Source organism: Periophthalmus magnuspinnatus, chromosome 8 (genome assembly GCF_009829125.3).
Source record: "Periophthalmus magnuspinnatus isolate fPerMag1 chromosome 8, fPerMag1.2.pri, whole genome shotgun sequence".
Taxonomy (NCBI): Eukaryota; Metazoa; Chordata; class Actinopteri; order Gobiiformes; family Gobiidae; genus Periophthalmus; species Periophthalmus magnuspinnatus.
Window position 1 is genome coordinate 1,263,618 of NC_047133.1, and position 16,907 is coordinate 1,280,524.

At 46.0% G+C, this 16,907-nt stretch overlaps 1 protein-coding gene across 1 annotated transcript in view; it reads left to right on the forward strand.

The window, feature by feature from the left end:
* Nucleotides 1-16,907, forward strand: part of grin2ba (glutamate receptor, ionotropic, N-methyl D-aspartate 2B, genome duplicate a) — a 75,329-nt gene that overhangs the window by 26,981 nt on the left and 31,441 nt on the right. The window contains exons 2-4 of the mRNA XM_055223464.1: nt 5,904-6,047; nt 7,498-7,768; nt 11,983-12,175. Of these exons, the coding sequence (XP_055079439.1) occupies nt 5,904-6,047; nt 7,498-7,768; nt 11,983-12,175 (608 nt within the window). The remainder of the gene's footprint in view (nt 1-5,903; nt 6,048-7,497; nt 7,769-11,982; nt 12,176-16,907) is intronic.

Below are 16,907 nucleotides of genomic sequence, written 5' to 3' on the forward strand. Positions count from 1 at the left end.
AATGCACCGCGGTTTACGACACGGTGAACGTTACCGTAAAATACTGTTGGAATTTGGCCGTTAATTTCGTTTTTGTCTCTGAAACAAAACAAAGGCGGATCTTACGGAAAGTTTAGCGTTTATAAAAGTTTGAGCCTCTGGACGGTGAAGTGTTAAATGTGCAGATGTAACAAACTAAAGGAATAAACGTCTAAAAGGATAAAACGGGAATCATCAGAGGATAACGGCGGGTGAGACGGGCGTTAAAACCGCGCCGGGTCAGGATATTGAAATCCAGGGACACGACGGCGGCGGACGAGACGGCAGAGGACAGACGGCGAGAGCGCTGGGGGATAAATGGATTAATAAAAGCCTCATGTGGCCCAGGTGCCCGGGGCTCAGATCTGGACACACGACAGGAGCGGCGTCCGGGGGAAGGCGCCGTAGAGGTGACCTTTGACCCTCTGCTCCAGGTTTACCACAAACACAAAGCCTTTTTTTTTCATTTATCAGGTCAGATCGAGCCAAAAAACATTCATTACAAAACAATTTTATCCGTTCTTTTCCGCATTAACAGTTTCTTACAATCCTTTCACAAACGCTCCTGGCAGCTCTGCGCCGCCGCGTTGCCAACACGTCCAAACTTCAGCAGATTTACAGCTCCTGAAACGAAACGCACGAAGAGAATTCCCCCAATGATACGTTTAATCCGCCGTTATTGAGTCTCACAACATCAGATCTGTGCAGAACCTCAAAATATTTATTATATTTGTCATTTAGCAACAAAACAAAACACAATTCTATCATTTTAAAAGTGTTTTTATTCTTCTTTTCTTTTATTCTCTCTCTTTGTGAACTGCCTGTAAAAATGAATTAACTTGTGTTCTATTGTAAATATATAAGCACATGTTTCTTTTTATGCTTTGAAAAACATTTCAACATTTTTTTGTGGGGGAAATTTCATCACAGTTTAGGCCTGAATAAGAAAACCAGAGGACATTTACTTGCAGTTACACCAACTGACCACTGAATTGACCTCAATGGAGTGTGGCAGCAGAGAGCACTCTAGAGGCTGATATGCAGTTTCACCATTTAAACCAACGCATTAAAGAGAAAGTTCTGTTTTAGTCGCTGTCCACTGCAGTTAACACCTCAAATGCTCAAAATATAAAACACATCCCTTCCTTTCTTTATTTTTCTTGCTTAACAGGCGACATCGTATCAAAAAAGTCAGTTGTTATTCACATATTTCACGTCTCGATTGCTCCGATTATAAATAAACGACTTCACCGACTTTTCCCTCGGCCTCAGTCGGACGCGGAAAAAACAAGAATAAAAACTTCCGACCGTACGGGCTCCTTAGTGACTCGTCGGCTAAACATAGAGCAGAAATGGGCCATAGAGAAACAATCTGCGCTCGCACACATCTCCGCTTTCGATCGCACTAACCGCCGTCGCTATTGTCGGACTCGAGGTGAATAAAGACGCTCCAAAAAAAAAAAAAAAAACTGCTCCAGAATCAGCCAAAAAAAAACCAAAGACTCGCCACGTGCTATGTCAAAAAATAAGTGCTCCGTGCTGGAAAAAAAGCCCGTTAATTAGACGATGGCCTGACAAATGTGGAGGCTAATTAAGCTCGTATGTGTTTGATTAAAGATAAGTAGGCTGCCAGGATAAGGCGCGTCGCAATGAGGCGCTGAGGGGAGGACGCAAAGGTTTAATTGAGGTGCTGAGATAACAACCGGGGGAATGAAGACCGCATCTTGTCACGGGCGAGTCATTTTTCCACATAATAACATCCCCTCCGCACTACAGTTCCCATCAGCCATTGCGGCGCTTTAAGTTCAAAGGCAAGTTAGAAAAAAAAAAGATGCGTCGCCAAAAAAAAAAAGCTCCCAGCAACAGACGCCATCATCCTCTCTCTCACAGGGAATATCTTTACGGCTCAGGCTTCACACTTTTAAACGGATCTTGTTGCTTCGTAAATCGGAGTCATATTTTTTTTTATGGTTTAAGCGATAAGCCTGTGTTCCACGTCAGATCACACACACACACACACACACACACACACACACACACACACGAGCCAGATTGAAATAAACACATGACGGACGTCCGAGGATACACATGTAGTAAAACATGTAAAAGCTGAGAGATGCGTGTCTGTGTTTAGTGTGTGTCGTGTGTGTCGTGTGTGTGTCGTGTGTGTCGTGTGTGTGTCGTGTGTGTCGTGTGTCGTAGCTCTGAGGTAACACACTTTACTTTTAGGACTTTTGCTCATGTTTATGTTTGACCTGATAAAACGCCTCCCGCTCTGGTTTTCAAAGTGTTTTATTCTTTCTCTCTGTTGGTGAAGCGTCATGAACGTTTTATAAAATCTGAACCAAGAGACGCTTTGGAAAATCTGCACCAAACTGGACACTTTATAAAACTACTCACTTTAATAAGTGACGTTTGTTCTGATGTTGTTGTTTTTAAGACTCTTTTATTTTTAAGCATCTGTTTTAACTTTACACATTTTACACATGCACTTATTTGTATTTATAACAGATACAGTTATACTTTTAAAAAGATTATTATTATTCATTATGGACGCGTGGGACGTGTGGACGATGTGTCTCACTGATGTGTCTCAGTGATGTGTCTCACTGATGTGTCTCTGTGTTGTGTCTCACTGATGTGTCTCACTGATGTGTCTCACTGATGTGTCTCACTGATGTGTCTCACTGATGTGTCTCTGTGTTGTGTCTCACTGATGTGTCTCACTGATGTGTCTCACTGATGTGTCTCTGTGTTGTGTCTCACTGATGTGTCTCACTGATGTGTCTGTGATGTGTCTCACTAATGTGTCTCACTGATGTGTCTCTGTGTTGTGTCTCACTGATGTGTCTCTGTGTTGTGTCTCACTGATGTGTCTCACTGATGTGTCTCTGTGATGTGTCTCACTGATGTGTCTCTGTGATGTGTCTCACTGATGTGTCTCACTGAGTTATTGTCTTTTTGTGAGTGAATGTCTTTGCAGAGTGTCTTTCTCTCGTTGAGACGCTCGAGGGGGACGTGTCTCTCGGGGACACAGACCTTTAGACTGTGGAGCACACACTCATTCACAAAACTCAGCCTCAGCTCAAATACTTTTTTATCTTTTGTGTTTTGGTCGGACACACGTTTGATTTAACATAAACATTCACAAATATAAAAGTCCATTTTCTGTCCCGTGCTGTTTTCTTTATGCATTTGTGTTTGTTTAGTCGTAGCCTGAGCTGTGTATTTTAAGGTCACAGTAGAACGCGCTGATGTAACTCGGGGTTCCTCAGGGCTCTGTCTTTGCCTCTTTACTCTTTATCTCTTTATCAGTTTGTCATCTGCTTTTCATACACCTCTTTTCCTAATTCCTCTGTCTCCCTTTTCCATTTTCTCTTATCTGTTCCCCCGGTGCAGACTTGTCTTCGCTCGTATCGTTCCATCTGGATCTCTCTGGGCTGTATTGTGTTGTAGAATATTGTGTGTACACAGCGGTGACGTCAGTGGACACTGTTCCAATCTGGTCTGGCGTGCGTCCTGAGCCTGTCCCGCTGACTGGCCGGCCTCTCCGTGCACTCACCTTGTGCCAACGGAGCCGCTAAGTCTCGCCCGGCTATAATTGGCGCGTCACAAACGAAGCCGCGGTTTCCACTGTGAGATTTGCACGACTGGGGCGGGTTCAAGCTCGTTTCTGTTCGTCCGCTCGCCGTTTGCTCGGGTTAACGTACGCAGACCTTCAGCGCAGAGTAACACCGCGTTTTAATAAAGCTTTTACGTACGGGGAACAGTCACTGGATAAAGAACGCAAGAAGAAAAGCCAAAAACTCTTTTATTTTCTTTTAAAAAATTCAATTATATCTTTGCCCTGGCAGTAATTCCACTCGCACAAATGGGACAGCGGCGCCCGAGGATAGAGACGGACGAGGGACGGGCGCGAATGAAGCAGACGACTCCGAGTTGAGAGAATAGTTGTGCTGGATTTTTTTAAAAAGGAGTAAAATTAGAGGTCAATGCCGTGACTTGGACAGTAACTAAAGAGACACAAGGCGCACGGATGTTTTTATTTGACGTTTTCGTATCAGATTAAACCCGTTTCTCTCCGTATGACGCGCTGTTGATCCAGTGTTTTGCTCGTTCCTGCACATTTATCGTGTCTTTACGTCTTTTTCATTGCAAGTTCTCTTTAAATTTTACTTTTAGGTGGTTTCTTTAAGTATCTTCTCGGTGTTTTTCTTGATCCCGCCTCTGTAGCTCACACATATTCCACTATTTTACACTCGGACGTCGGCGTAAATGGTTGAAAAATGTCCGTTCTCGTATTTTAATCTAAATATAATTGTTAATATCTTTCATTAAACACACACAAATCATTATCACGCTCTAATATAAATGGTTTTGAAACACTGGAGGTCACTGATTGAATAAAAAACATTTACATTTTGGTCATTTTTAATTAATTCCGAATCATGTCGCTGTAAAATCTTTAACGTCACACCTAAACAACAAACCGATCTCGGATAATGACGTGTTTTTTCGATCCAGGACGTTACTTTTTGGCGTTCTCTCCGCACGCCGCTCTCACACTACAGGCCTGATCTCATTAATGCAGAAACAAGGTAACGGATCAGCTCACGCTCTCCCCCGGGACGCCCAGGTTACACTTTGATGTTGAGTGAAGAGCAGACAGCGAGAGCCTCCCGAAAGCCACGGAGATTTAAGCAGCTGCCTAAACGCCGGAGCTGTCAGATACCGCTGATTTTTTACAATAAAACATGAAAAAAAAACCTTCCCATTCACAAGAGAAACGGCCTGTGGTGAAGGTCTGACTCACACGTGCAGCCACAATAACATGTCGCTGAAGTCTAGACTCATGTTTCACACCTCCTCCTCCTCGTCTTCTGTCCCGCTCAGGAAACACTCGGAGCAAAGAGGGATTTAGACTTTCCAAATATTCTGTTGTGTACGTTCATTACCTGATGTGTTCTGATGATTTTGCGTCGCTAAACAAGCTTCGTTTTACGTTTTAAACCACGTGTCGCCGTCCACAGTTGTATTTTGTTGCGTTAAAGTGGACAATGTGAAAGAAATTTACTTTATGGAGCTTTTTTTACTGTGTTATAACGTTGTTCCTTCATCAAAAACACGCCTGAAGTGTTTTTTTTTATGCCGTCCGAGCGTGTTTGGGTAATCTAGCGATCTCTTCTGGGCATCATTTGGACTCTCTTTGGAGTTCGGAGCCACGAGTCCACGTCCTCAGGTGTTTTTATTAAATATCGAAAAGCAGGAAACAAATCAACGCGCTACAACTCCACAAACCCGATGCAACGTGCAGCGGTTTCATTAAAGGCACGCTCTGAAGGGGGAGCTGGACTCAAGAGCGTAAAAAAGCAAAACTTATTAAACATTTCCATTCATAAATTCATAAAACTGCCATGTGTTATCAATTAATCCTGCATAAAAGCGTGACCCTCCCTCTTTAACACACCAGTTCCCTCGTATTGCCGTTGTTTTTCTCTCTTTTCTGCACATATTTCTCGCATTAATCTTTAAATATTACATAAACACAGTGACTCAGGACACGGGACAGCTGCTGCACTCGCTCTTCAATTAGAAGTTCACGTGAGGCCACTACCTCGGCTTTGTTATTGCTCTGCTGTAATAAAACAAATTACAGAAAATGATCAATGTTATCAAGGACAGCGCACACTTCACCGCGGCCGCCCCTGTGTACAAGCTTATTAAAAAAGTCATAAAGACCCTAATGAAACTCATGACCAGCATCAGCGAGTGTCCCGCGCTCTGAATTATGGCCACGCCGACGTTACCCAGTCGTATCTACACGTTTGGAGCCGTTATACTGTTGCGTAATCCTGCTTTTCTGCTGTTTTTTTTGTGTTTTTCAGGACGATAACTCCATGTTCTTTCAGTTCGGTCCCTCCATCGAGCAGCAGGCGTCCGTCATCCTCAACATCATGGAGGAATACGACTGGTACATCTTCTCCATCGTCACCACGTACTACCCGGGTTATCAGGACTTCGTCACCAAGGTAACAGCGCTCACACACACACACACACAAACGCACACAAAGGCAATGAAACTGAATAAACCTTTTCTTTCGCCGCACAAAGACTCACTGATATCGGGAATTGAAAGAACATTTTACTCCACTTGATGGTTCCCCAAACTCTCACGGGCCTTTACAAAAAACTAAACAAACTCTGACACTTTTCAGCAAATCGCCAAATTGCGGCGTCGTTAAGTATTTCACTCTCCGAGGCGTGATGCTCGTTTGCGGCGCACACTGTCGCCGTGTCCCCGGGAAACACGGTCGCACCGATGTGTCAGAGGAACAGTGTCCGTCAAATCACCGCGCGACGGATGAGACGAACCCCGACGAGGAAGAAGCAGGAAAAACAAACTGAAGATGGACTGAGGTGTTATTTTATAGAAGAATAAAAGTCAAATAGAGAAGGTTATTAATTACCCGCGATTTACTCTCTCCACAGGCCGTAAATCCTCACTGAGCAATAAAAGTTTTAATGTAAAGTAATGCAAACACACAGATTTATAAAGTTTAAGGGCGGGGGATAGGGATAAAAGTGTGGATTTTGATCCTTTTAATGACTTTATCTTAGCGATTCATCAGAATTCATCATCAAAACGTGAAGAGATTGTAAAATGTGCACACCAACTGGAGAAAAAGGTAGAAATAGTGTCAAATTGTGCTTGATATAACAGAGAAATGGTGATATATATAAGCACGTGTGTCAAACTCAAGGCCCAGGGACCAAATGCGGCCCGTCACGTCATTTTATTTGGCCCACGAGATGTAAATTTAAGAGGTGACTGTCGTTTTAAAATAAGTCTGTGCATCGACCATAAACTAATGACATTTTCCAACAAGTGTAACTGAGAAATATTTGCAAATAATGATCCAAAAATGTTCAGAAAGAGGAAAATCGTCTGCGAGAAAAGCGAAGGTGAAGACGAGTTTGTGCTTCAAGGAGAAAAACCCGAGTCTTTTTTGTGTTATGAGGCGGGTTGGTTGTGAAAAAAGTACAATCTACGTCAGCATTTCGACTCCAAACCAACGTTATCCTTCAAGAAAAACAACACATTGTCCAATAATTAAAAGGCTGTAAAGGGCTGTTTTTGACTCTGATACACACTTTTAAAAATGTTTATGAGGCGATACAAAGATACACAGACATTTTGAATAACTAATACATACAGAAACAGTTATTTGGAAAGTTATAAAGTAGTTATATTTATTTTAGGTGACATTTTGGTTACATTTAGTGACATTTACGCTGCCGCACAGTCACATCGGACCCATTTTGTCGATGTGGCCCTGGTCTAAAGGATGAGGTTTGTTTTCATATCGTTTTTACACTTTTCCAAACTGATACAAGAACGATCAAAAAGCTTTAAAGTTTTATTACGTGAGATTTGTATTTCCCCCCCATAAATCCCCGTTTCGCTGCTTGTTTTTCCAGATCCGGAGCACCATCGAGAACAGCTTTGTGGGCTGGGAACTGGAGGAGGTTTTACTTCTGGACATGTCCGTGGACGACGGCGACTCAAAGATCCAGAACCAGTTGAAGAAGCTGCAGAGCCCCGTGATTCTCCTCTACTGCACAAAAGAGGAGGCCAACACCATCTTCGAGGTGGCGCACTCCGTCGGCATCACGGGCTACGGCTTCACCTGGATCGTGCCGTCGCTGGTGGCAGGAGACACTGATGTAGTGCCCGCAGAGTTCCCCACAGGTACGTCGCCGCTAATTAACTGCTAATTAATTCATGCTTTTCTCGCTACACGTTTGGTCCAGGTCTGTGTGAAATATTTAAACCTTCCATTGTTCATTAACCCGGCGAAAAAGAGATCGATGGCTTTAAACGGGGACGAGGAGGAAGCTGGAGGATGATCTGAATCCCGTCGTTTGATCGTCTTTGGCCCGAGTGTTTCTGATTGAAAGGTTACGGCTCTGCTTTACTCAAGTACTGCTGCTTCAGAAAACTCCACGCTCCTTCATTCTAAACCCGCACGCCGCTCCTCCAGGGCCGTTTAATGCTCTCTCGTGTCTCCAGTGTTGGCTTTGGAAACCTTTGCTACTTCAAATCTTAGTTTAGTTCTGGTTTTAGAGTTCTGGGTTCTAAAATGTGGTGTGTTTCTCTGTTACGTCGCTTCCTGGTGTGTGTTACCTGTTTGCGAGTTGCTATAGGTCTCTTCTTTTATTGTGAGCTCCCAAACGCTTAGTATTCTGTGGACTAAAAGCGTCTTCGTTGGCTCTGTCCTGCTCACGTTGGTTGTCGTCTGTGGAGTCAGAACCGTGGCTCCTTCACAGTTGTTGGACGGTTGTGTGAAGTGTAGCGCACTGGTGGTTTTGGACGTCAGAGTTACAGAGTTAGAAACGCGGATTCGCTCATTGGAGACGCTGAAGACCTGGACGGCGAGTGAGAAAAGCCCCTCAGCGTGAACCGTACAGCTGGGAAAAGACCAGGGTCCGTTTGTGACAGTTCAGAAGAAGCGAAGTGACTGCGTTTAACTAAAATAAAAGCGACAGAAATGAAGAAACGAAGGGGGAAAACTCCCATGTGCACAGTTGACCTGATTCTCCCTAAAAGCCTGACCTGTCCTGCTTTTCTATCCTCTCAAACAGAAGCTCCTCCTCCAGATAAACTCCATTTACTTCAGGTGCAGCAGGTACAACTTCAGCAGGATCATCACACACTGTGGACATACGAGCGGCTAAGTGCATTAACTCATCACAAAACACACAAAGACACTGAAACAAAAAGAAAAAATAACTTAACCCAGTTCTCCCTCCGCACGGTCCGGCCCACGACCCAAGGCTTTAAAAATGTCACACAGGCCACGCCCCCTCTGTGTCTGGACCATGTGGAAACTCATAAATAAAATAAATACAATAAAATAACAGGTGTGTGGGGATTGAAGTAAAGATAAACTGAAAAACTAAACAAAACAAACCTGGGAAAGTTATGATTAGTTGGACAAATTACTGAAATAAACAAAATGAAGGTGATTTTCGAGGGACAAACACACATTTTATCACTTTATCACTTTATCACTTTATCACTAAATATGGTAAATGTTCTGTGGCCTGTGGCTCGTCCAGGTAAGAGTCTGACCTTTCCCCATTAAGAGTCTCCCTCTGCATCTCGGCTGGAGGTCATTGTAACCTTTGAAGGTCAGAGCGGGGACACAGAAGTGACACAGAAGTTGGGGTTGAATAACCTCTGCGCTCACACAACACACTCTCCCGGCGCAGACGGACGGGCTTTCAGCTCCTGGGGGTGGTCCCAATCTCTTCAGAAAAGGCCAGCTCTCAACGGGAGACAAACTTTAGCTCTCAGCGCCGCCGGCTCCTCACAACTAATGGAACTTTTCACAACTGGAACCTGAGAAAAGGCCGTATATTTGTGGCGGACGCGGCTGATAATTTGTTGTGTTGATTTGCAGTGACGGGTGGATTTTACCTCTGCCCGTCCTCAGCAGTTTTTGGGATCCTGAGGTTGTTGTCCGGCTCGCGCTCTGTAACTCAGAGCCTTTACCTCGGCTCTGGTATCGACATCACGGATGATTTACTCTAAATGCTTGTGTGTGTCCTGGGATTGTGTTTCTGTGTCCAGTGTTTGTGTGCGTTTGGCCTGATTTGGATTAATCTGCCAGACAAAAGGCAGTGTGTGGTTTAGTGCGTCGGATCCGAGTTGTGTGATGTTTACCTCGTGTGTTTGTGTCAGTTTGTCTTTTCTAAATTGGAGTTCCAGTCTATAAAGTTTGATCTATCACCATCTCAGTTATGTAAATCAAAGCGCAACTTTCGTGTTGATTTATGTCGGCACGGTGATGATCGTGACTCGCTCGGCGCCGCTCTGGGGGGAGGGGCCGAGCTGACGGACACACGGATCGTCTGAACTAACATTGAATTATCATAGGATGAATCATAAGAGACATGATGACAGACTGTGGGCTAAATGTCAACGATGAAAGATGTGACAATAATACCAGGCACATGATGAGCACCTATAGTCCAACGTAAACTGATACACACAGAGTCGACGCACAACAGCGGCGTTAAATCACTCGAACCAGCGCACGCCATTACTGTAGTGACATGAACAAAACAACTGGTGAAACGCTCTGGCTGAAGCGTCTTTATGTTCATTTGGTTATTTATTGTCTCAGGTATAAGATGTTCTTTTATTTGATTTAGAGCGTTTTCAGTGACGCTTTTCCTCCTCCGGTTCATCTTATTCCCTTAATTCTATAAATATTTCCCACAAAAAGTGTCCGAGGGCCTGTGATGAAACGCTGGGGCCTCGTGGTTGTGTTTTTTCCAGGTCACAGTGCAGTGTGTGAGTTGTGTTGTGTGAGTTGTGTTGTGTGAGTTGTGTGAGTTGTGTTGTGTGAGTTGTGTGCTTGTGTGTTCTCTTCGTTCACCTTCGCTCGTTTGTGTAGCACTTGATGTTCTTCTCACTCTTTTTCCTGTTTGATCAGAGCGGCTCACTCTCTGTTACAAAGCTCTGCACAAATGACTCTCACTGACAACTTCTAAAAATACCTCATTCAAATTTTACCTTTTGTGTTCACGTGTGTGACGTTTCCGTGTTGAAGCACACGTGTGTCAGGCCCGTGTCCTCAGATCTGTCTCTAAACTCTTCTTCGTTCCAGTTCCTGGTCCACACTTCAGTGAGAGGATGAGCTCCGTCTAAAGGAGCAGAAAGGAGCAGGAGACAGTGTCAACAGTGTGTGACATTAGATGAGGTCCTGGAGGGTCCGAGCTGTCAGCGGTGAGGCCCCAGGAGGCCCCAGGAGGCCCCAGGAGGCCGCAGGTTACCAGGACGATTGTCGATTTCAGCCACTAACACAGGAGCCGCTGACGTGAGCTCAGAGCCTCTGTCCCACAGAGACGAGGCCCGAAAGAGCCACAGGAGAGCCACACGAGAGCCACACGAGAGCCACACAAGAGCCACACGAGAGCCACAAGAGAGCCACAAGAGAGCCACATAAACACGCAATAAACACACATAAGGACACAATAAACACACATGGTTTGTCAGAGTTTTGACGACTTCAGCCGTTTCTCGAGGGCCTTTGTTTATTGGACGAGTGTCGGCCACAGCTGGACAGAGGTCAGAGGTCAAACTGGACGTGACCTTGACCTAGATAAATGTTTTGTAGTAACATAAATATTCAGACGAGTGACTGAACCTGTGCACCTGAGAAATATGAACTACACACACACACACACACCCACACACACACTCACCCCCCCCACACACACACAGACACACACACACACACCCCGACACACCCCGACACAGACACACCCACACACAGACACAAACAGACACAAATGTCCGCTGAGTTTGAGCACATACATTCTCCTCTGGGATAAGCAGTGTGTGTGTGTTGATGTGTTTGTGACGATGTGTTTGTGACGACGTGTGTGAGACGACGTGTGTGTGACGACGTGTGTGTGACGATGTGTGTGTTGTCTACGTCTCATTATTCACTTATAGACCTGTAATGATCTTAATTAATAATCCTACTTTCCTGACCGTGCCGTGTTGTTCTGTGATCAGTTTATGAAGCAGCTCGTCCTGAGAATAAACCTCAGACTTTGATCAGACTCATGTTCACTGTTGACCAGATACTTCTGTATTTGCTGCAGTTTTTCCTCAGTGCACATATGTGTGTCCCCCCCCTCCAAACGCAGAGAAGAGCAGGAAGAGGAACGGGCCGTTTGTTGTCCAGAATGGGGTCGTACTTGTTGGAAGGGCGCGCTGACGACACAGTTCAAGTGAATTAGTGAACATTGACAAACAGAGCTGGACGGGGCAGATAAACACAGGACGGTCAAACACACACGGACAGATGGACAAACACGGCCGCGGCGATAGACCCTCGGCCGCTCCGACACGTGACTCATCCGCACTTTGTGATTGTCCCGTTCCAGGTCTGCTCTCCGTGTCCTACGACGAGTGGGACTACGGTCTGGAGGCTCGAGTCCGCGACGGAGTGGCGATCATCACGATGGCCACCTCCACCATGATGATGGACCGCGGCCCGCACACGCTTCTCAAGTCCGAGTGCCACGGAGCTCCGGACAAGAAGACCCCGATCTCAGGCAACCCCAACGAAGTGCTCAGGTGAGGCGCACGTTTACGTTTGTGTTTGTGTCGCTGCGTGTGTCGGTTTTTTTGTGTTTCTCAGTTGACTTTTCAGCTCAAGACGACAAATATACAAAGGTGGAAGTTAAAAATACTCGGTGAAGTTGGACAGTCTCATTTGTCCCGTATTGGTCCTGAATGAGACGCTGCTAAAGACACTGATTAATGAGGATTTAAAGCTCCACTCAGCAGCTTTTCAATACGTTCCTGGTCCAGCTGGTGTAAAATCACAGACACAATAACAGAGCAGCTGCTGACTCGCTCACAGACTCCACCTTTATCCTCTGTCATCATCCACCCGCCGCGTAATAACACCCTCCGCTCGCTCACCCCCATCCCCGGGAAAGTCAGGCCCCGCCCCCTCAGCTGTCCGTCTCCGCCCCGTCTCTTTTGAACGGGTTGTGAGCCGCGGCGCTCGCTGTCGCTTTGGTCCGTGCGCCGCCTAATTGGTCCCAGTGGTGTTTGAGCGGGAGAAGAGTAGCCCCCGTCGTGCCGCGCTTCAGAGCTCGCCACAGCGGCGCGTACGCAGCCCGTGTCAGCCCTCCGCCGCTCCGGGGGCCGCCGCAGCTCGGGGATTTGCGTTTTTTTTGTGTTTTTTTTTCTGGGTTTGAAAATAAAAGAAACAAAAGAAACAGTAGAGTAGCTGCTGTCACCGTCTTTAAGCTCAGAGAACATGAAACACTGAGGAGCTCGAAGGTGGCGTCCTTTCACCGGCGCCGCGCTCCTCCACGGCGTCAGAGTTTGACCACAACAACCGCGTTTGACGAAATCCAGGTTGTGTAGTTTGTTTGTCGAGGCGGGACGAGACTCGATTTAAAAAAGGATTAGACGAGAAAAGAGACGAGATGACATTTTTATATCGCTGTCCGTCATCCGTCCATTTTGTTCCTCTTATCCGGGGCCAGCAGAGGGCAGCGGTCCAACCAGGGACTCCCAGACTTCCCTCACCCCAGACACGTCCTCCAGCTCCTCCAGTGGGACCCCAAGGTGCTTCCAGGGCAGAGAGACACAGTCTGTCAAGTGTGTCCTCGCGATGGGACATGTAAATTGCACAATCCACTTCACAACTTTAGATTTATTTAATTTAATAATGATTTGATTTTTCACTCATCTGTCGCTTCTTCCAGGTTTTACAAAGAAAAGAAACCGACTTATAAATTAAAAAAAAACATCTCGTCTCGTCGTCGTCGTTACACCAGAACATCTCAGAGCTCAGGGAGAACGTTTCATCCAATAAACGATTTACAAATTCATCGTAAAATGGACAAAACTACAAAAATGAGCTTCACTTTCCACTTCTCCAGCTCACAGAATGTTTGTTGTTGTCATTGTAGCACAGATTTGGGGAATTACAGCTTCTACGACGGAGATTAACTGTTTTTTGGGGGTTTTTTTGTTGTGTTTTTTTGTTAAATTGACAGTCACACAGTCTGATGTAGCTCCAGGTTTTGTCCCGTCTCTGTTTGTCGTAACGGGACCAAAAAGTGCAGAACTCAGGGCAAGTTTACAGTGTTTATTTACAGTCAGACGAGTACAGGACAGACCGGCGAGGAGCCGGGGAGAGCCGGGACAGGAACAGGGAGTAACCAGAACCGGAGACAGGAGACAGGGAGTAACCAGAACCGGAAACAGGAGACAGGAACAGGGAGTAACCAGAACCGGAGACAGGGAGTAACCAGAACCGGAGACAGGAGACAGGGAGTAACCAGAACCGGAGCGAGAGACAGGAACAGGGAGTAACCAGAACCAGAGACAGGAGACAGGAACAGGGAGTAACCAGAACCAGAGACAGGAGACAGGAACAGGGAGTAACCAGAATCAGAGACAGGAGACAGGAACAGGGAGTAACCAGAACCAGAGACAAGAGACAGGAACAGGGAGTAACCAGAACCAGAGACAAGAGACAGGAACAGGGAGTAACCAGAACCGGAGCAGGAGACAGAAACAGGGAGTAACCAGAACCGGAGCAGGAGACAGGAACAGGGAGCAACCAGAACCGGAGACAGGAACAGGGAGTAACCAGAACCGGAGCGAGAGACAGGAACAGGGAGTAACCAGAACCGGAGCGAGAGACAGGAACAGGGAGTAACCAGAACCAGAGACAGGAGACAGGAACAGGGAGTAACCAGAACCAGAGACAGGAGACAGGAACAGGGAGTAACCAGAATCAGAGACAGGAGACAGGAACAGGGAGTAACCAGAACCAGAGACAAGAGACAGGAACAGGGAGTAACCAGAACCAGAGACAAGAGACAGGAACAGGGAGTAACCAGAACCGGAGCAGGAGACAGAAACAGGGAGTAACCAGAACCGGAGCAGGAGACAGGAACAGGGAGCAACCAGAACCGGAGACAGGAACAGGGAGTAACCAGAACCGGAGCGAGAGACAGGAACAGGGAGTAACCAGAATCAGAGACAGGAGACAGGAACAGGGAGTAACCAGAACCAGAGACCGAGTGTCTGGTCCCGGCTCCTGTTGATTGTCCCGATGCAGGTGCGCGCGGGAGGAGCCAGGAACTCCGCCCAGCTCCAGGTTCAGGCAGGTGAGGGAGGGGAAAAACATAAAACTCTCTATATCCACATATTTGTTCTGTTTTGACACTGGTTCAAACTCTGGGCCGATCTTGTGACACATTCGCTCTTTTTCCCCGTGCCCCGTGCCGTCGTCGCGTCACGTTCCTCCGCATTCGCCCCGAGCGTCACCTTTCGCCCGCTCTAAGACGCCACGCTCTCAATCCGTCCCGGGCCGAGCTCTCAGAAGTCGTTTCAACTCTCCGTTTGACTGAAGCTCAGCCACGTTCCCGTCCTCTCTCCTCCTCTCGCTCTGTTGGAGTGTCGCGTTTTTTTCCCATCGTTTTGGTTCCACCTCGTTCCACTCTTCCTCCTCCTCCCGCGGCGTTTCCTCCTCCTTTCGCGGCGTTTCCTCCTCCTCCCGCGGCGTTTCCTCCTCCTCCCGCGGCGTTTCCTCCTCCTCTGCCGACACGAGACCTGCACTTTTCTAATGGACTTAGCCGTGTCCGTGATTAGATCAGCGTGGAGCGTGGTGAACGTCCTTCGCCCTTCGCCGCCTTAACGAAATTTGTTTGGTGACGGCCTTTGTCTTCAGCGGCGCCGTCGAGGTTTGAGATCCATCTGCAGGAAAGTGGCGGACGGTTAAAGGGAGACGCTTTTGATTAAGTAACTGGAGGAAAAGGAATGTTTTTCTTTCTTTTGGTTCGTGTTAAATGTTTGACTCTTAGCTTAAGCTCGTCTCATCTATTTTTCACCGTTTTATTTTTTATTTTATTACGTGTTTAAAATCTCACATCACCACAATTATCGATAAAAGACGAGAAGCACAACAGCTGCGTCTTTTTAAGTAAAACTAAATCTGGAATATTCAGCGTTTTGACATTTTCTCTTTTGGAAAAATGAAGATAAAACTGTGTCACTGAGAAAAAACAAAAGTGAATGAATGATATTTGGACAGGACTACGGCCGTCGAATGTGTGGAAAATCAGATACTAGTCAATGATAAAACGAGTATCGATACTGTGTAGTGAATCGATACTGAAAAAGTCACAGTCACAGGACGAAAAGGAATCTTTCACGAATCTCAGGAATCATTTTGAGCTGAATCAGACACACAGAGTCTATACCCAGTCCTTTACCCTCTTTCTTTCCTCCTCTCTCCCTCGCTCTTTATCCTCGTTCTTTTACCTCCTCCCTCTCTCACCATCCCTCCCCTTTCTGTGTCTCCTCCTTCCTCCCTCTCTCTCTCATCTCCTCTTTCCTCCTCTCTCCCTCTCTCTCCTTTACCCTCCCTCCTCCATCTTCTCTCTCCTGACCCTTTCCCTCCTTCTTGTCCTCTTTCTCTTCTTCTGAGAGTGAGTATAAGACACATAAACCAGGACTAAACGGGGACTAAAGCAGGACTAAACCAGGACTAAAGCAGGACTAAACCGGGACTAAAGCAGGACTAAACCGGGACTAAAGCAGGACTAAAGCAGGACTAAACCGGGACTAAACTGGGACTAAACCGGGACTAAACCAGGACTAAACCGGGACTAAACACCGGGACTAAACACCGGGACTAAACCAGGACTAAACCAGGACTAAACCAGGACTAAACCAGGACTAAACCAGGACTAAATCAGGACTAAACCAGGACTAAACCAGGACTAAACCAGGACTAAGGCAGGACTAAACCAGGACTAAGGCAGGACTAAACCAGGACTAAACCGGGACTGAACCGGGACTAAAGCAGGACTAAAGCAGGACTAAAGCAGGACTAAACCAGAACTAAACCAGGACTAAAGCAGGACTAAGCCAGGACTGAACCAGGACCATGAACCTACTGGACACTGAAGTTCACTCAGATATAACACACATGTGAATAAAACACAAACTACTGCGATAAAAGAGTGTTTTTATTATGTCTGTGGTATCAGAATTGCTCATGAGTATCTGAGTATAATGAGTATCTGAGTATAATGAGTATCTGAGTATAATGAGTATCTGAGTATAATGAGTATCTGAGTATCTGAGTATAATGAGTATCTGAGTATAATGAGTATCTGAGTATAATGAGTATCTGAGTATAATGAGTATCTGAGTATAATGAGTATAATGAGTATCTGAGTATAATGAGTATCTGAGTATAATGAGTATAATGAGTATCTGAGTATAATGAGTATAATGAGTATCTGAGTATAATGAGTATCTGAGTATA